Here is a 20,407-nt window from a genome sequence, read left to right on the forward strand (position 1 = left end):
TTGATTTTCTTTTTCAAATTAGCCTCAGGCACTATAACAGGTTAATTTGTGTTTTACCCATAACTTCATCTACAGTATGTAAAACATTGTATGTGCATCTCTTGGCCAAGGAAAAATGTTTGCCATGACCTTTTCACATCTGCCTTTTATAGTGTCACCAGGAGGCTGACTCATGTAAAATAAAATAAAAATATATATTACTCCTTCAGATTTTATCCAAATTGCACGCAAATCGGTACACATGATCTCTATAATCATCGATCAAGACAGATCTGTTAGATTTTTCATATTCCTTCCTGATTGGCTAAAATGTAAAGTTTGCAGGTGTGGCCCGTTATGAACAAAATGTTGCAAATCATGAACGCCACGTCCGATTGCGGTGAAACTGTGCACACACCTTCCCACTAGGCTGAGGAAGAAATGCCCCTTGAACATTTTCAAATCAGCCTCAGTCGTGTCTTGACCTATAACTGTACCAATCTGCGTAAAACTTTATGCACACCCCTAGGGGCTAAGGAAAAAACGCCTGGCCTGCATTTTTGTCTCCGCCAAGCCGAAGGCAGGGCGAGTCTATGTTTTGCACCCTGTCCGTCCGTCCGTCCGTCTGTTCGTGTGTGTCCGTCCGTCTGTTACCAGCTAATCTCTGGCCCGGTCGCTGCCAAACTGTTCACACACACTCCCTGGTGTTCAGAACCTCTGCCCTATTTTTCACATGGGCCTGTTCTAGCGCCACCATGATTTTTGCAAAACACATTTTTGGACAGTACTCCTGCAGATTTCGTCCAAAAATCATGGAAATCGGTACAGCGTATCTCCAGGGTCATGTAATCGACATGGATCTGTCCATCCTGACTGGCTAAGATTGGCCTCCAAAGTGGCTTCCAAAGTTTGGTCAGTTTTGAACAAAATGCCTCAAATTATGAACACAATACCATAGAACAATTACAGTTTGCCCTAATGTATTTATTTTCTCTTACCCCATATCTGTTATGTGTTATTTAATGCCTTTTGTGTCTCCTGTTTTTGCTGCAGTATCGGCCAAGGCCAGAGACTCCATTGAGGCTCCAGTTATGACGCACATCGTCTCAAAGGCTAAAGAAATGGGTAAGACTGCAGCTTTAACACTGAGACATAAATAACGGAAATGGCAAAATATGTATTTTCCAACCAGTGGCTTTTAGCTCCTAATTCAGCCTCTCCTAATTTTTAACCACTTTAACCCTGGCATCCCTATGTGGGGCAAGTCTTTATAGGTGAACATTTGAGAATGGCAGATGTACAAACTCACAATGTGACGCAAACGTTTGGGGAAAATGTTTTGAAACTTTTTTGAAAATCCTTGGAATTGGGGCATTAGTGGTCACAGCCCTCAACGTTTTTCCTTCGTCTTGTTACCGTTTGTTTCAGACTTGGCGAGGACCTACACGCAGGACGGCGTGTGTCTGACAGAGTCCGGGCTGTGCCAGCTCCAGAGCTTGTCTGCCACCGCATCGCGGCGCAGGAAGCCCAAGCCCAAGCTGAAGCTGAAAATCATCAACCAGAACAGCGTGGCGGTGCTGCAGGCCCCCGTGGACCCGCTGTCAGAACACTCCCGTGACGAAGACATGGAGGATACCAGAGGTACCCTGTCTCCCAACACTGCTTGGGGAAAGAATCACTGCAGCTTGATTGGCTAATACAGGCCTTCAGAGAAGAATATGAATTAGTGTGGTTGCCAGCTTTATGCCAGCTAAAGTGAACCTGTTTTTGTTAACCTTTTTAACTGAAGTTAAAATCTGAAGTTATCTCTTGGACAAGACTGGATGAATCCCTTGTACAGCCTGGGCCTCGTAACACAGGCAATCTCCAGGCGCTCGACTGTGCGCCTAACCAAGTCTAACAGTTCCGCTGTTTCGATCTGGAGAGCCGGGCTGCCCTCCGCTGCCTCCATCCAACATCCGACCCTAGTCCAAGTTGGTGTAGTGTGCCGGTCTGCACTCAGTCCAGGCGTGTCGCTAAAACCAAGCTTATGCAGCTCTAGGAAGTGTTAGTGTTGAAGCTAAACAGAAGAACAACGATAGCCACCGCAGGTAATAGTGGGCTAATTCTGTGCAAAGAAACTTTATGAAGAAGATGCTGGATTTTCACAATGCTGCTAAAATCTCAGAAAGCTGTTGGTAGAATTCGGGGTCCAAGATCCTGTCCTATTTGTGAACTATTAGTAAACTACTGGACTGTTGCTCAGACTGAGAGCTACGTGCGCTGTGATATCTGCAAGAAGGAATATTAGAATAACGTGACGGGCCACGGCAGTCTCTTATGTAGCACAAAGGGGGGTGGTACCCTGCTGACGTGTTCTGGGGCGACCTTGATCCAGCTTATGAATTGTCTGTAAATGCATAAAAAATGCTTCTGTGATCACGCCAGGTTGCGCTCTCCCATAAGTGGCTTCCAATGTCAATTTTGATTGACTTCCTGATTTGCCGACATAATCGGTGATAATAGAAATCCAGCTCAAACAGTATGATAGCCAGATGGAGCAAAGTGAAAAAATAACGACGAGTGCCTCCGTCTGGATTCAGTTACTAAAAAGATTGTAGTTGAGGGTATTCCATTTAGTTTGAATTGCAATTGGTTTATAGGTGTATTATTTGGGAATGCAGTATTGTTTATGGTATTAGACTGTTACAGTTTATTTGTAATACATTTAGGTAGATCAGAGTTCCATGGGATCCTATTCACCTTTTGTACAAGTATAGAAATAAAGATGGATAAATGATAATTTTGCTGTGTGTAGTGACATGTTCAGCCTACCTGATATGGTCAGTGTGGAATTTGCTTACCCAGGAAGTTATTCAATTCTAAGGGTCTTTGCAGTTTGCACCTTTCAAGATGTTTATCTCTTGAAATGTTGCCCCAATCCAAAATTCAGTTCATATCCAAACGTTGACTTGTATAATTAAAACATTTTTGAGATGGAAAAACGCACTAGTTCTCAACATGAGCTCTGCCGAATCCTGAGGGGGTTCCAGGTGGTCCCCAGCTAAATTAATTAGGAAACTAAATGGACACTTAAGGGTCTGTAACTCCGGAACTATTTGTCCTTCCTAAGTTAGAGAAACACTGAGGATTTTACCATGTAGCTTGGTTGTTCCAGAGATAAGAATAGTTTCAAATGGGTGTCCATGGCATGGTACCTGTAGCTAGGGATGGAGCCTGTTAATTTGTATTGATAATGAGCACCTTATCCATCCCACTTATTGAGCCGGGCATTTTGTGGAAAGATGTGAGATGGCAAATTCTGAACATAACTGGTATCTTTTTTTATTGGCCAGTTGTTGTGACTGTGAGTTTGTGGCTGACCACCATCTATGAAGATGACAACTGACAAAAGTAACAAATAATATTATCATTAAATATTATCATTAAATATCATCAAAACAATCCTTCATTAGCGTGCAATAAGGGCCGCTATCCTCGATAACAAGCTTGATAAGCCCAAAGCTTATTGATACTGGGTACTCAATACATTTGTTATCGGGTTATCGGGCTACCCTTGTTTCGAGCTCCATCCCTACCTGTACCGTCAAACTGGGGGTCCTGGTTTATTGCTCCACCGCTGAGCAGAGTTAACCCATTTAGGCCTAGGATTATTGACTACTTTAACCATTGAAAAATAGCAGATATACAAGCTCACAGCGCGGCACCGAGTGCCGCGCTGCGAGCTTGTAGATCTGCTATTTTTGAAAAATCATGATTTTTCTTTGCAAGTCTTTGAATATATCTATTTAAAAGCGAACATTTGTAAATCAAATATTTGCTTCTGGGGGGGTCCCTGGAACAACATATTTTGAGATGGGGGTCCGTGGCTAAATACCTGTAATTTTGGGGGTCCTTGACATGAAAAAGTTTGAGAACCACTGATTTAGAGGAAGGATTTAGAAGTCGGGTCAAAGATCGGGTCAAAGATATTCATAGACTTGCACACATTTTCACGATTTTTCAAAAATAGCAGATCTACAAGCTCGCAGCGCGGCACTCGGTGCCGCGCTGTGAGCTTGCATATCTGCTATTTTTCTAAGGTTAAAGCATACAATAGTGGTTAAAGTGGTTAAAATCTAACGCGACTCGGGTGCGTTCCAGGTATTTGAGAGTTAAGTTAGAATTGACCCAGGTGCCGTGTTTGTGTCAGTGGCCAGGGTGGTCTGTGCTGCAGTACTGTCTCATTGTCCATGTTCTGTCTCCCTGTCACAGAGGCAGAGCTCCTGGATTGCGAGGGGAAGTCTGACTCGAGCCTGGAGAGAGAGCCAGCTGAAGACGACTCCAAGGGGGCCGACGGCAGCAAGAAGAGGAAGAGGAAGCCGTACCGGCCGGGTAGGGCACCTGATTGAAGGAGACAGCTCCTGTGAAGCGTAAAATGGTGCAGTACGTGCCCAGTGCTCTAGCTGCAGCCAAGCACAGCACAGCCATTTCAGGGCCTGTGACGTGCAGAGGGCTCTATCTGGTGTTTTCCAAGGGGCTTCATGATGAAAGCAGTTTTCGCTACGCCACTTCAGTCGTATCATTGTTTAATATGGTAATTCAATTCATATATTTTAAGACATGGCCATGTTAAAGACGGGCTGTTGAAGCTGCATCATGTGAGAGAGGGCGACAAAGCCTGAAAATAATATGCGCTGTGTAAAGGTTTCATTGGGAAATAATGCTACCAAGTACCAACCAATATGAGCGGGCTGTCAATGTTATTTTCTCCTGCTTTCTAAAGCATATCGACAAAATCCATGCCTTCTCTTAAGGTGGTAGTATACTCTGTAAGGAGGAGATTTTTGGAGCAGTGCAAAAAGATGCAATGTTGTGCCTTCCCTCAGTGTGGTCGGCACGGCCGACAGCTAGAACTTTCTTCTTGTTCTCTCTGGACAACTGGGCACCTGGACGACTGGGCACTTGAATTAGGATTCGTGTCCACACGTGTTTTTGAGCGTGACTGGAGAGGTGGGCACCTGGACAACTGTGCACCAAAACCAGCTGGACACAGGGACATGTGGGCACACTTAGCCTCTAGAGGTAGCGATTACTAGGAACCTGGATGAGTAGGCACCTGAATAACTGGGCTCTACATTTTTCCCCTCTTTTTCCAGATGTAGTCATTATGCCAATTCCTGAAAGGCGTGTTACTGCTGTTGATCCCTACTGGCTCAACGCACTAGTCTAACCCAACAAAATGTCCTCTCAAATATCTGTCTGGAAATTTCCTTTCATTATGTACACTTAACTAACTAGCTTGGCTAAAACAAATCATGTAATCCCTTCTAAGCTATGTATTTTAGCAACTTTGCTGTTGGTTAAGTTTATTGTTGTTAGGTCCTGGGAGCTTTGCCTCTTAGTCGCATGGGCATGGAGCGACATAAAAGATGTATGTGAATGTGGAGGATATTATTGAGTGTACTAGCATTGAGGTTGGGGACATGTTTGCCAGTGCTTCTTTTTCAACAGTGAAACTTCTATCACTTTTACCTCCAGCTAACACTCCTTATTCCATCCCAAAGCTTTAAAGCCTGCCCACCCTTTCTAGACGCTTGTTTACCATTACTGCAGTTATGGCATATTTTCATGTGCAAGATGCCTTTTAACTACACCACCTGTGATGCTAACAAAAAATAATTGATGGATACATCAACCTGCAGTACCTCTTCACTTGACATGACAGAGACTGAGCCTGTCGGTACTGGTCAAGTGAGGGGCAGTGGCTCAGGGGTAGAGTTGCCGTCTTAGAACACGGAGGGTTCCTGAAGGGTTCCCAGTTCAATCCCGGGCTCTCCCAGAGTTAGTGTCGAAGCGTCCTTGAGTCAAAGTGTCGTTGAGCAAGACTCTGAACCCCTAGTTGCTCCCGGTGAGCAGGTTGGTGCCTTGCATGGTTTCCTCCGCCATCGGTGTATGAATGTGTGTGTGAATGGGTGCATGTAATGGACAATCTCTGTAAACATTGGATAAAGGCGCTATATAAATGCACCATTTACCATTCAAGTTGTTTGATATATATTGCTTTGGATGTCGTAGACTGTTGTGGGTGTATGCATCTTTCTGATAGTGGAATGGGGTGTCTGAGGGAGAGAGAACCTTTTATGTATTATTTGAGCATTTTAACGAAATAAATAACCTTCACTCAGGTATTGGAGGTTTCATGGTGCGCCAGAGGAGTCGTCCAGGGCAGGGCCCCGGCAAGGCCAAGCGATCCCTCTGCAGGAAGGATTCCTCGGGCTCTGTGTCAGAGAACCCTACAGGAAAGGAGGAGGGTCAGTGAACACACATATTACTCATATAGTTACAGTCCTCTCTGTAAAAAGGTTGACCTGACTTTAGATTAAGCTTTGTGAGTTTGAAGAAAATAATGTCTTTCTTTAAAAAAATAATTTGTACTTTTTTATGTTTTATTTTCATGAAGCGTGGACAGAGGCACTGCCTGATACACCCGTCGACGAGATTCCACCTGAGGTCCCAGAGAAGATCAAGAAACGCTACCGGAAAAAGAAGACCAAATTAGAGGAGGCTTTTCCCACATACTTGCAGGTCTGTCACCTGAACAGCAATATACAAGTCTAGGGGAACACACACCGGCCACGGAAGGCGCGGGTCAAAACAGCCGGTCCAATTATTTTCAATGAACTAACCCATACGGTGTCTGGTCTCATGTCTGCCGCCTTGCCCATCGCGCCAATACGCCACAGTTTTATTTTTTTTAATTTTTTTTTATTTGTTTTTGGGCTTTTTATGCCTTTATTGATAGGACAGTAGACTGACAGGAAATGGGGAGAGAGATGGGGAATGACATGCGGCAAAGGTCGTCCGGATCGGGAATCGAACCGGCGACGCCAGCAGGCATCATAGCCTAGTATGTGGTATGCGCCTTGACCACCCGGCCAGCGGGCGCCCCACAGTTTTATTTCTAGGCGCTGGCGCGCGGTGAAAGTGTTTTTCCCCACCAAGTGGATGCACCGTGCGCCAGCGCGCCGCATCCAGTTGGTGTTTACGCGCATAGATAAAAAACACTAGATACCTCATCCACCTCTGCAGTTCATTGAAGCGACGTGTAACAGCCCTACGGGAAAAACAGAGGGATCGCTGCCAGTCAAGTGACTACTGGCCAATCACAGCACGTCTTTTCCGCGACTTATCAATCCAACAGAGCTTTATTGGCATGTCTCCATCCAGTTCCGATGTTGCGTGGCTCAGCTGTTCTTAGAGGCTGCGTACGAAAAGACCCACCCCCACTTGCCTCTGATTGGCCTACCAACTTCCCTTTCTGTGGCGCATGTGGAAGCGATGCACACGGAAGCGATGCAGAATCCCTTGGTCCCCCGATAGATATGCCCTAGAGCCGATGGAGGCGACTACCTTTATATGTCTATGTTTACGCACGGCACATCACATGCGTCAATACTGCGACGCTACGCTGCGCAGCCGCCCGTGGCCAGTGTGTGTTCCCCTTTTCTGTAGCTAACTTCAAAGTCTGTTTTTAAAGTCCAGCTACAATGGCTTTTTTGTGACCTTTTATTTTCAGCCAACGTATTATATGCACTATGACCTTGCATAAAGGTGTGAAATATATCTTTCATTTCAGGACGTCTTTCACAATGATTAAGATTAAGGCAACAGCTTAGTAAAATAGGAAAGATATGTAAAAATAAATGATTTAAACAACTTATTTTCACAAAACACTATTAACTTAAAGGACAACTCCAGACTAAATAACATATAGGCTCATTTTCCCACTTGATCCCAAATGACTTGCCTATATGTGATTTAGTCTGGAGTTGTCCTTTAAAAGTTTGGAGCACGGTGGCACAGTCGGTAACGCTGTCGCCTCACAGCTAGAAGGATCCCAGGTTCGATTCCCACCGGGGACGCTATGGGCGTGGGGGCATGTTCTCCCATGTGTTACATCCACACACAACGTCCTACCTGGGAAACACCCCCTGTCAGGTGATAAGAAGCGGCTTGCTCACTCCTCATGCATTGAAGGAAACATGAGCTCAGTTCGGGGCCCCCCCCAGGTTGGCAGAGGGAGAGTAGCTCCAAGGATTACAGTTTAGTAATCCCACCAATGGCAAGGGGATGTTCAGAATACAGAATACATTGCCTGGCAACCACTTAAAGATAGACCTTTGGTGCAGGGAGCCCCTTCTGTGTACTTTAAAAAAAGAGCGGAATGGCCTTAAGCTTATGGAGCTTTCCGCTGAGAATACTCTGCACCGATCATCTTCTCCAAACGACTCCTGTCTGGCTTGCCGATTGACGTACGAGAGGTACACTGGAGAGGACTTTGAGACTCCCTTTCTCCAAGTCGGCATCTCAATGTCACCTTCTTTTGGCTAAAACATGGAGATATGTGAGTTGCATTAAGACACGGGCAGCTGTCAGTGTTGGTCTGTCTCCCACTGCGGTAGGGGGGCGGAGGAGGAAGGGTTTGTTCAGTCTAAACGAAAGGGTCCAAAGCAGAGAAGCGCATTTGATTAATTATTGAAGCGGCGACGCGTTAGGCTTTTAATGTCTCGGCACAGTGGGGAGCTGCAGTCACGTGTCTGGGTTGAGCAAGGTAGGCGACTGGTGGATACAAGCAGTTGGGGGTGGGGAGAGGTTGCCGAGACAAGTGGGGACAACAGAACAGTGACCGTAGCATGTGTGTTAGTCTCAATGCTTCTGCCTGTCATTTGGTCAATTCTCATGGGCCGTCGCCTTGTGTGTGAATAAAACCCTAGGCCTCTATCAGACAGGAGTGGTGTGCTTTCCCAAGGAATGTCTCGTGGGGGAGTGTCAGGGATGACAGTTTGACAGCTCCTGTGGCACGGTGTCGATCCAGGGAAGTGACCCATGTTGTGTGTTGTCATGGACAGGAGGCGTTCTTCGGGAAGGACCTGTTGGACAAGAGCAAGCAGAGCAGGCAGCAGGGGGCAGATTCCAGCTTATTGGAGGAAGGACGGGGCCAAACTAACAGGAAACACCCCACAACCAGCTTCCTGGACCCCTCGTCAGACCCCATGCTCAGCGCCACAGCCACTCCCCTCCCTACTAGACCTGCGGCAGCACGTACGTACACAAACATTGCTTAATTACTCCTGAAAACCATTAAAGAAACATGGTCAAGTGTCTGGCATGGTAAATTACCATACCACTACATATCATTGTCTATTCACAACTTCGGCCTTACGTAAATATAGACTATTTCCCTGTTAATGGCTCTATTGTTGGATTTAGCAATTTTTCACTTGTATCCATAGTCATTGAAATGTTAGCTGAACAATTGCATTTTGGCTAAAGCGAAAGCATATTGCATGGTTAAGAAGACATGGACAATTGAATTTTGTTTGTAAATCAATATTCTCTCCAGGGACTACAGCTATTTATGGCTAGACTTTTCAGATCGGTTGGTGCTTTAAACCTACAATCTGATACTTATTTTAATTAATAAAATATACGTTTAACCAATCTATATACCGGTATGTTAATACAATATAACTAGCTCATCTGCAGTGGTTGGGAGGTGGTTATCCAACTCACCCATTGATTAAGACAACGGATCTTTTTCTAATCGCACATTCTTTTGTGCGATTGGGGCTTGGAGCCACACGCAAACAGAGATTTTGGCCGCTAAACGGGATCTTTTTGTAAACGTTAAATAAGTGAAGATTTACCAAAATATCCGCTTCAGTGGATCTGTGTGGACTGGAAAAACAGAGCCACTGTGTAAACGATGACGTTGAGTGTGCGTGCGTGAGTGCAAAGCTCCATGCATGTGAAAGAGAGAGAGAGAAAGTCACAAAACACACACACACACGCGCGCGCACACACACGCACGCTCACACTGACACACACACGCACAACCAAGAAAGCACAACCAAGAAAGCACGCATGCTTGTTCTTTTATGATATTACAAATCGCTTACCACCATGGCGCCACCTACTGGCCTGGCATGCTTGTTGGATCTGATCATGTGGAGCTAGATATTTCTGTTGACTCGTGTGTACCTGGATATTTTTCTATATGGATATACAAAAATGTGTGTTTAGAAAAAGATCCATACTAGTGTAGCCAGGGCCTTAGTTCTACCCCAGTATGGGGAAGGACACCTACTGGTTGACAATGAGAACAATGACAATAGTTATTTGAAGCAGATGCACAGGATTAGACATCTTTATTGTAGTTTGGACGTTGTTACAATAACCTTTTCCACCAGGAGAGACATAAAACGGACGGATGGTAGCTATAAAATGCATTAATATTGATGACATCAGGGATCTCCATATATGGGCATAAAAGGGACAAGGACGGAATGGATAGCACCGCTGAAATAGTGACAAGGACTTACAGATACAGAGATATCCATATATGGGCATGAAAGAGACAAATGGTAAGACGGAATACATTTCCCAGCGGATTCCTCGTGACTTGCGTCAGGGCAACCACACTTGCAATTTCCCAGAATTGCATTTTTCTCTTAATTATGTCTTCACCAAAATCAAATTTGCAGAAGATTTTGATGACGTCAACGGCTGTCTATCTATTGACCAGCTTTGCAAGCTGGTAAAAAGTCTACTGTAGTTTTTTAAACCCATACTGTAGTCAATGGCCTTAACAAGCCAGACTGCCAGTATAGGAATCAACTGAAAGGTTAGCTTTGTCAACACTCTATTTTATGGGCATCAAGGTGGCACAGAGTTAAAGTACGTGACCTCCGGTTTGGCCGTGCGCTTCAACAAACACATTTGGCCATGTTCACCGGTGTGAAGCCAACTGGGGAATGTGTTCTTTGTTGTTGCACTAGTGGCTTCTGTAGGTGGGTTGTGGAGACTGTTAGTGAGGAGCTGGAAGGGATAGCGTGTTCCTCCACACATGTTGCACTCTCCTGGCAAAACTCCATGTCTATGAAGACATGTGGTTGTCTACAAGCCAAATGGGCAACACGGCGGGTTAGCAGAAATTGGGACAGTATAGTATAGATCACAATTCAACTCTGCTGCTTTCCTAGTAAACCAACTTATTAACCAATAACCATTAAAGCGCCTTTCTGACAGTGGGCGGTTGACGCGTCCTAGTAATTCATTTTCAATGAGAGGCGGGCGATTATTTGGGACGCGCAGAGAATTTGGGGGGCGGAGAGACAGGCGGGCGTGGTCCTGTGCAATTCTCGCGTGTGTGCTCATTCGTGCATGCGCTCGTGGGCGGCAAGAGCTGGATTGTGGTCATCTTTGTAAATATCGCCCGGTGTTTACTCGCAGAACAATGGTTGCGCCTCCACCGCGGCGCGATCCCCGCTGATCCAAGCGAGAACGCCCGCGTCAACCGCCTCCTGCCTGAAAGTTTACAGTTTACAGTTTAGGCATTTAGCAGACGCTTTTAATCCAAAGCGACTTACAATAAGCAGATACAAAAACATCACAAGATAATATGTCAGTACATCAACAGCAATAGAACAAGTGCAAATGGATATTTATCTAGAAAAAAAAACACAATATAATCAAGTTCTAAAAACCTAAAAACAAATGCTAACTAGCTTCATGTATGGTCATTGATTTTCTGTAGTGCTAAGGGTTTAGGTGGAGTCTGAAGAGGTGAGTCTTCAGTCCACGGCGAAAGCCAGCGAGTGAGTCCGTTGTTCTAAGTGCGACAGGGAGTTTATTCCACAACTTGGGGGCCAAGAGGGCAAACTGTCTCGGACGAGTGGATTGAAAGGCGCTTTGCTTTGCAGAGACTTCTGGAGAGAATCATTTCTGAAGGAGCTCTGCGTTCGGCTCTATGTTCACCTTGCTACCAATTACTACACTCAGCCCTACTACATGCAAACACACACTGTGCTTGGTTTTTTGAATGAGTGACGCCAACTCCTAACCTCATGTCCATTTATCATTTACCATTGATTATGATTTTTGATTGCTTCATTTTATCTTCTCCATCTACAGAGACTTCTGAGGAACCATTAGTTGATCTGTCTGATGTTCTGAACACTGACGCAGACATCTTGGGAATGCTGGGGAAGGCGAGCAGTGACTCTGGTGCGTTATATCCACATGAACCCCCTAACGCCCCTATTCTGGGTGGCAGACATTCTGTGAAAATTGCAGATCTACAAGCTCACAATGCGTTGCAACGTCATACGTTGTGAGCTTGTAGAGTTTTGGCAAAAGGATTTGATCTAAAGGGAGAAAAGTAGGGTGTTTTGTATAGACCTCTGGGGTTTATACTAAATCTCACGGGCATTCAGAATGTATAGCTTCTACACCTCTCTAGCCTCTCAAAATGGTGGTGTGGGTTGGGGGTTGGAAACGGGGTAAAAACTTCCTCAGACAGCTAATTCCTTTTCTTTTCACCACATTTGTAGTTTTGAATGTCACATTCTTTTGACTGTGGGTTTTCCCTCACGTTCACTCTTGGGTTATCTTTATTTTTGCATTGTCTGAAGCGTGATTTTTGCCTGTTCTGTCTCCACTCTTTTTTCACCCATTTATATCTGGTTTTTGGGTTTTTGTAGGTCTTGATTTTTGCCCCTTCCAGGTTGACAGCTCACCTCCTCCTTTTGGTAAGGGTGCCATGGCCTACTCATCCCTTGCTTTACTGCATTATTCCTCTCTTACACTGTGTGTGTGTGTGTGTGTGTGTGTGTGTGTGTGTGTGTGTGTGTGTGTGTGTGTGTGTGTGTGTGTGTGTGTGTGTGTGCGCGTGTGCGTGTGCGTGTGCGTGCGCGTGCGTGTAGTTGAGTATGCATGTGTCCTGAGCCGCTTCCTACTAATATTTGCACACATGCACTGTCTCCTTCCTAATACATTTCAGCTGTGCAATGTATTAGGAATTTGTGCTCTAACCAGTTATTTTAGTACAAATTAATGTCTAACCAACCAGAGATGCCTGTGAGATGTTTACAGAAACAGACAATCAAGGACACACTCCCATTCAAACTCAAAGAAATAAGCAATTTGGAAGTGAGCAATTTAGAGAACTAGAGGCCTAAATAAACCTTCTTTCGATTTCTCTAGACATTTTTTTATTTTTTTGCTTTGCTTTGCAATTTGGCAGAGAAAAGCTTTGCAATTCCACTGAGGCCAATATGTGTCCTTGGCTCTTTGTAACTAGTACTTTGTCTAACTTAAATGTAGTCTAGGTTGCCCCAATACAAGCCATGGGAACTAACCGTCGTTGTCGTCGTTGCTCAGTGTTTGTGTTTTTGAAGTGCAGGAGAGAATAAGAAGCCATCCTCTGTGGCAAGAGAGTCTAAATAGTTCTCCAGTGATAGGCATCTCGAAGAATTTTGCTAAGCTTGCTTCATTGTTCATCATCTTCATTTAATCTGCTGGCAGTGCAGTTATCCATCTTTTCAAATGGGTTTTACTTCTTATTAGCTGAATTAATTATTATAAATTTGCTGAAGGTTGCATGTTTTAGTCCTCGTTATAAGGAGTGTAAAGGCTGTTGGTAGGAAAGAGCAGTGTAATTGAGGGGGCAGAACAATGTTTTCCTGTACAAGCGTTCAAGTGTTTATGTATCTTTTCTCAGTATTAATATGACCTGTCTGCCTCTTCATTGTTCCCAGAGCTCATATTACGATGATGCAGGGACCCCTTAGGAGCTGTGATTTAAAATGTGCTGTTATGATTGCATTCCACGGGCTGATTAGACAATAAACATGTTCTCACTTAAGCCTATTTTTACACGTTCTTGACCGGTGGTGGTGCCTCATACTGTATGTGCATGTGTTGTGATTTTTTGTTTGTCTTTTGTCGTACGTCTGTGTGTTTGTTTCCACAGCTGGGCTGGACATTGGGCACATGGCAGACGGCTCCCCAGTGCTCCCCCACTCCCACTCTGGCAGACGAACACCTCGTTCCCTGCCAGAGGAACCTCTGGACGGCATCCTCAGCCCAGAGCTGGACAAGATGGTCACTGATGGTCAGTCTGGGACAAGGCACTTATAAAAATCATCTTGAAGAGCCGAAAATCCCATTGGCTTCCCCTTTGATGAGTTAACACTTATGTTGCAATGATTTTTTCTCTTCAATGGTCCGCGATGCCATGGTCTCCATAGACTTCCATGTAATTTATAGTGCACGGATCGTGCACGCCCATGCCTAATCATGCACCACGTGTGTAGATGCTGTTCAAAGCTTTCAAACAAAAAAATCCGCTTGGAAATCCGTTCAGGCATTCATGATTTATCAGCCATTATGTTTTCTTCAGATGTAAACAAACATGGCTGCCATGTTTGAAAGAATGGGTTGGTATGGGGGTTAAACATGCAATTTCGCGATCGCGATCATGCCTAATACATTTCTGGAGGTCCAAATTTTTTTTTTGAAAAAAATAAATATTTTAATTTTTTTTCAAAAACGGCCCAAACTCGGGAAACTCGGGGTTGGCACAGGGGTGGTACCAATACAAACTCGGGAAACTTGGGGTTGGCACCAGATGTGTTAATATGAATTACATGATGATTACTTAATAATTATCTGTTCTCTCCCATTCCTTTCATTGCTTGTTTCAGAATCAATTCTCAGCAAACTCTACAAAATTCCAGGTTTGTGTTTAATGCTTTTCTATTAACATTTTGCATTTTCACCTGATCTTGTCAACCGCAAAGAGCATGAACTGCCCTTAAAATTTCAAGGGTTATGCAAAGTAAAGAAATTGGTTGGGGGGGGGGGGGGGTTGGTTTCATTATAAGAAGGACTCAGAGAATAAAATATATTATTATTATTTTCAATTGCTGTGTAATATATACGTTTTTATAATTGCTAGCGTTTTTGAAAGACCACTTTTTATGGCAGCCAAACTGCAGTACAGAAGTTTGATTGCAACTCTAGTTGAATGCTCTGATTACAAAGAAGAATGTAGCGTTTTGATCCCTGTCAGATATTTCTTAGGTTAAATCCTATCCAGCATCTCTGCAGTGTTTCTAGCTCCTCTGTCACTCCACAGCGTGTCTACATAGGTGGTGCAGCTCGTTAACCTCCTACATAGGTTGGTTGTCAAAGTTCCAGTTTGCTCATCACCAGTTCTGGGTGCCTGACATAGTGCTCAGCCAGCCTCATCCTTCTCACCATAACTGTTTCTTTTATGCCTTTATTGATAAGATAGTAGACTGACAGGAAATGGGGGGAGAGATGGGGAGTGACACTTGACAAAGGTCCTCCGGATCGGGAATCGAACCTGCAACGCTGCCAGGCATCCATGCCTATGTGGCAATGCCTAAGTGGTATGCGCCTGGACCAGTAGGCCAGTGGGCACCCCCTGCACTCCTTTTCTACTGCCAGTTCCCTCCCTCTCTCTGCTGAGTCCGAGACTAGGGCAATCAGGATTCCCACGGTCATGAAATTCCTGGAAATATTTTGAGATTTGAAAAATATTTTTCCAGTACTGGAAAAGTTTTGGAATTGATCAAGGGTCCTGGAAGATCCTGGAAAATTAAACATTGGCCAAATTGTCAAATATTAGAGTTGCGAGGCGTTGTGAGCATGTAGATCTGCTATTTTCACAATAAAGTTCTTAGTGCTCGTCAGGTTGCCGGGTCCCCAGTTCAAATATGATTATTTCGGGGATCACAGCCTGAAAAGGTTGAGAACCACTGGCATACACTACTTGTCTTTGGGCATTGCGCATAGGAGTAAGCGACTTGTTATTGAGCTGAATTATTGTTATATAGTCCTGAAAATCTGGTTAAATATTCTGGAAATGTTTTGGAAAGGTTTTGGAAATGAATTGGTAAAGATGTGTGGGAACCCTGGGCAATGTCATGTGCACAGTCGAGGTCGGTGAACGTGATGGAATGTCCTTGCTTAGTCTGCTTCGGGACCAGCATGAACCCCAGTGTCTCCTCCCTGTGACTGATTGCGAGTCTCAGGGCATGGTCCATTGCCACAAACAGAAAGTAGGACAACCGCAAGAACAACTCTTTTGTCTCGCCATCATGGGTCTGAATCTTGGTTCAAGTCTGACCACAGCTTGCCGCTATCATTTGCATCATCTCAGAAACACCATAGGCCCGGAGAATGTTCATGAGTTACCCCTGGTGGCATGGTATGGTGTCAAGCTTTTTGGAAGTCAATGAATGTGATCATCGCTGACAGTTTTTTATTTTTATTTTCCTTTTTTTTACCCTATATAAAATCTTAACCATCTATTTCACCATGTTGTAGAGATAAAAAAATAATTTGACATCTGTTCATAGTTATGCCCTAGATGTCAGGCAAAGTACTAAATCAAATCAATCCACCTATCTGTATTATCATGTAGTGCTGACTTCATTGATACTCTTTTGCAGAGCTGGAGGGTAAGGATGTAGAAGATCTCTTCACAGCAGTCCTGAGCCCCAGCACCAACCACCCACCACCACAGGTGCCTCATCCCCAGGGCCCAGGGCCCCTCCCTGCCACACCAGGCACTAGTATGCCTCACCCCAGCACAGGTAAACTGTCTATCAGCAGGGGCGTCACAAGAGGGGGGGGGGAGTTACAAGGGCCCAAGGTGGAGGGGGCCTTAATTATTTAGCTATTGGATAAATAGCAGATATACAAGCTCAACGGTGCCGCGCTGCGAGCTTGTAGATTATTATTATTATTATTTTTGAGCGGTGGTAAACCGCTCCATAGAGTGGCTGGGTGTGTGTCTGTAGCCATTTCTCCTCAGCGTTTTGCCATAGCATTGTGTGTGTGTGTAGCATAGCCTGTACATCCTAGACCTAAATCCTAGTTTGAAGACGTTATGCAAGCACGACCACCGCTCACTTCACATTGGGTGTGATTTTTTTCAAAAATAGCAGATCTACAAACTCGCTGCGAGCTTGTATATCTGCTATTTTTCAATGGTTAAAGCACAAAAGAATACTACATAATGCGTTCCTTGTGCCCAGGGCCCAGAATTTGGTGCAACACCCCTGACCATCAGGGTAGGGCTGCACAATTAATCATATAATCACAAGCTTTAATTCTACTTGATCGGTTTCAATATTGATGCTATTCACAGGTTAAAGGTACGGTAAGTCAGTGGTAGCTACTGTGACTTGTTTTGAAGTGGAGGCGTTAAGTGGTTTAGACCAGACCAGCAGATGCAGGGAATATCGAGGGTAAATGTTTGTTTTAGGACATAATAGTGAGTCCCACATACTGTAGATGGTGGGTGCAGGGACGTGCTGGCCATTGGGAAAAGCGGGACAACTCCCGAACGGCCGGTTCATTCCCGGCCGGTCCAGGCCGGCCATTAGGAATTTTTTTTTAATAAAATGTCGGCCTTTGTTCCATTTTGGGGGCTGGGCAGCCAACAAAGTAAATCGTCACTGTCGGGCAGAAACCTTGTATCTCCAAGTTTCAAATTTGTACATTTTTTCGCAAAGTAAAGCCCTGCTTCATCATACAAGGCCGTCGCACAAAAGTAGTGAAAACAGCAGATCTACAAGCACACAACGCCTCGCACCGTGTGCTTGTAGATCGGCTGTTTTCACTAGTTTAAATCATTTTTAAAATGATTAATACAAAACAAACGGTTTTGAACATACAAGGTTTCCACCCGACAACGGCGAAATATAACTCATGTAATTGGCCCACTGGCTTGTCACTTTGTCACAAATCTTTGAGTAGCAGCAGCAGCGCTATAGAGAGAGATCTCTCTCTATAGCGCGCAATGAGGGCCTCTTTTTCCCGGGCTGAATCAGGGGCCCAGCATGTCCCTGGGTGGGTGTATGGTTGTAATTGTTGAAATAAAATGGGTCGGTCACAGACGTGGCAGGCACAGCTAAAAACATCAGCAAGCCAGGGTTACGGCGTGGGAGAACAGTAATTTTCAACAGAAAGAACGATGGGGGTAACGGAGTCGGCATCCTTATAAAGATTACAACAGTTTTTCGGTAGGATTATCTTGCACATGGCTACATATGAAATGAGAAATGTTATGCATATTTGGCAAAACACGGCACGCAGATGAGTCCACACACACACACACCCACAGCGCAACGGGAAGGAAAAAAACTGGCGGAAGAGTATCGTGCAGGCTTCAAAATGAATTAGTAGCATATAATAATATTACAATTGTTGTGTTCAGTAATGCTAAATGAAATGACATACACATATATTTGCCCAACAGAAAATGCAACAGTTTGAAATACTTAACATTAGCTGATGTGTCTGGCAAGCATTGAAGGACACGATGCTTGCGTCTTCCACAAGTAAAGTGGCGAATGTTGGCCTCAAAGGTTATTTTACATTATTTGTATTTATTATACATTACATATTATACATGAGTAATATAATTTAAAGAAAGTTAAAAAAAAAAGTACTTTAATTTAGTTTAAATCAACTCAGCTCTGGCTGGTTTCGCAATGCATTGTGGGTACAATACTGCTGGTTTAGACTACTAGCGGTATACCAATACCCTAATATCACAATACAATACACGATATTGGGCTCATGATATCGATACTATATTTTATTTTATTTTTCTATTATTATTATCATCAACATAGGCCATCATCTTCAGATTAAAAGTGCTTTATTTTTAAAACACAAAGTGTTTTACACGCAAAAATAAATACAATTATACAAGCTTAAGGAACAAGTGAAGTACTGTAAGTTCTCACAAACCCCTTTCTTTCAGAGGACATACACTATAGACACTAATAACAAATATCATTCAGCTCTGTAAATGTGTTTTCTTTTTTGCAGGGAATCACATGTTTCCAAGGATGCCTAATGGCATGATGGGACCAAACCAACGATTCCCTCCAAATCCAGGAGCAGGGCCCTGTATCCCAGAAAACTTCTCCCCCCTCCACCGTATGCCTTTCACTGACAATCCAAGGTAATTCAACTTTTGTTGTACATTTATTTTAATTTATAATGCATTCTGCATTTTCCTTAGATTTAGGTTTTGATGAGCATAGTGATTTCAGCATAACATAAAGGTTGGACCAAGCCCCCAGAACCACGGTAGAGCATTGAAGATAGCCTGGTTAATAAACCAGACCGCACAACAACACCACCCGTGATAGAGGCTGGCACCGCCAGGCTACATTGAAGCAGCCTTAGCCTAGTGGTCAAACCTGGGAGTGCAGTTAAACGCTACTGCACATGCGTATGCTAACTGCTAAGGCTACTGTTTACCCTAGTGCGCCTGCTCGGTGCCTCGGCCAATCGCAAATTTGGCTTATGTACGCAGGCCAACCAATCAGTGTGCAGTGTACATAGACCAACTCGGCTCTTCCGTCAGTCTTCTGGGTGCTTCAAACGCCACTGAGCAACTTGCATTGAAATGAATAGCTGGGGGCGGGGCTATCCGTCCTCTATTTTATATATAACTCTATGGGTTGGACTCCTCATCTTTTGCAGGGACAGGAAGTTCAATCAGGCTGTAGGTCCATGGCCCTCTCCCACCCATGGCCCAGGCCCCACCCCTCCTGGTTCTCTGCCTGAGGGGGAGACCGAAGCCATGTCCAATGCCCAGAGGAGTACACTGAAATGGGAAAAGGAGGAAACTCTGGGAGAGCTCGCAACCGTAGCACCAGTCCTGTATACGAACGTCAACTTCCCCAATCTGAAGGAAGAATTCCCTGGTGAGATAAAAAACCCTAAAATCTTCATTTTCATTCTATAATCCAGATCATACAGTTTTTCCTTGTTTTCTTTTTTTCATGCCGTTGTCATGACAACCTTTCTTTTTTTATCAACAGACTGGTCTACAAGAGTCAAGCAAATTGCAAAACTATGGAGGAAAGCAAGTTCACAAGACAGGGCCCCATATGTGGTAAGATCATTAATACGTCAGAGATTGGTGGTGTTTGTGCTAACGCTTTATTATTATGCAAAAGGCAGACTGGCCCCCTTGCCTCTTGCCAATGCAATCAGAAATCCGGCCTTTCACAGATGAACCAATTAACAGCGGAAGCAGTGCTCAGTGTTAGAGCTCACTGTGGTCTCGTCTCTGTAATTAAGTTCTCTAGAAGTAATTTTATCTGTCAGTAGCCATGTTTTAAAGACTTGTTCTTGATTAAATCTACCCTGCTTTAGTTTTTCCTAAGGTGACTTTGGCCCCAACTGATAATTCTTTTTTTGTGTCTGCCTTCCTCTGTTTCTGTGGCGTGCCTGTGTGTGTGCTTGGGGTGCGTGCGTTTCTGTATTGCCTTTGTGTGCATCTATGATTTTGTTCTGCAGCAAAAGGCAAGGGATAACCGAGCTGCCCTGCGCATCAACAAAGTCCAGATGTCCAACGAGACGGTCAAGAGGCACCCACCACAGCAGCAGACCCCTGAGGTGTTTGACCCCAACATACCACTAGACACAGAACTGCTCTTTAAGGACCCTTTGAAACCCAAAGAGTCAGAGCATGAACAAGAGTGGAAGTTTAGACAGGTAAGAGAGTATGTAGTGAGTCAGGGAATGCAGCGGCAGGTTTGCTAGT

General features: G+C 44.4%; 1 protein-coding gene across 4 annotated transcripts in view; it reads left to right on the forward strand.

Moving 5' to 3' along the window:
- Positions 1 to 20,407, forward strand: part of LOC308285753 (histone-lysine N-methyltransferase 2C-like) — a 102,110-nt gene that overhangs the window by 57,589 nt on the left and 24,114 nt on the right. The window contains exons 22-36 of one of the 4 annotated variants that reach the window (XM_080726604.1): positions 1,033 to 1,104; positions 1,408 to 1,620; positions 4,234 to 4,353; positions 6,147 to 6,272; positions 6,422 to 6,546; positions 8,871 to 9,063; positions 11,935 to 12,027; positions 12,504 to 12,551; positions 13,775 to 13,915; positions 14,508 to 14,540; positions 16,284 to 16,427; positions 18,676 to 18,811; positions 19,339 to 19,562; positions 19,680 to 19,753; positions 20,161 to 20,358. In XM_080726604.1, coding sequence (XP_080582730.1) covers positions 1,033 to 1,104; positions 1,408 to 1,620; positions 4,234 to 4,353; positions 6,147 to 6,272; positions 6,422 to 6,546; positions 8,871 to 9,063; positions 11,935 to 12,027; positions 12,504 to 12,551; positions 13,775 to 13,915; positions 14,508 to 14,540; positions 16,284 to 16,427; positions 18,676 to 18,811; positions 19,339 to 19,562; positions 19,680 to 19,753; positions 20,161 to 20,358 — 1,940 coding nt within the window. The remainder of the gene's footprint in view (positions 1 to 1,032; positions 1,105 to 1,407; positions 1,621 to 4,233; positions 4,354 to 6,146; positions 6,273 to 6,421; positions 6,547 to 8,870; positions 9,064 to 11,934; positions 12,028 to 12,503; positions 12,552 to 13,774; positions 13,916 to 14,507; positions 14,541 to 16,283; positions 16,428 to 18,675; positions 18,812 to 19,338; positions 19,563 to 19,679; positions 19,754 to 20,160; positions 20,359 to 20,407) is intronic. The other 3 variants (XM_080726606.1, XM_080726607.1, XM_080726605.1) reach the window with 3 other exon arrangements.

The sequence above is a fragment of the Nannobrachium achirus genome (genome assembly GCF_963921795.1).
Source record: "Nannobrachium achirus genome assembly, chromosome: 5".
NCBI classification, from domain to species: Eukaryota; Metazoa; Chordata; class Actinopteri; order Myctophiformes; family Myctophidae; genus Nannobrachium; species Nannobrachium achirus.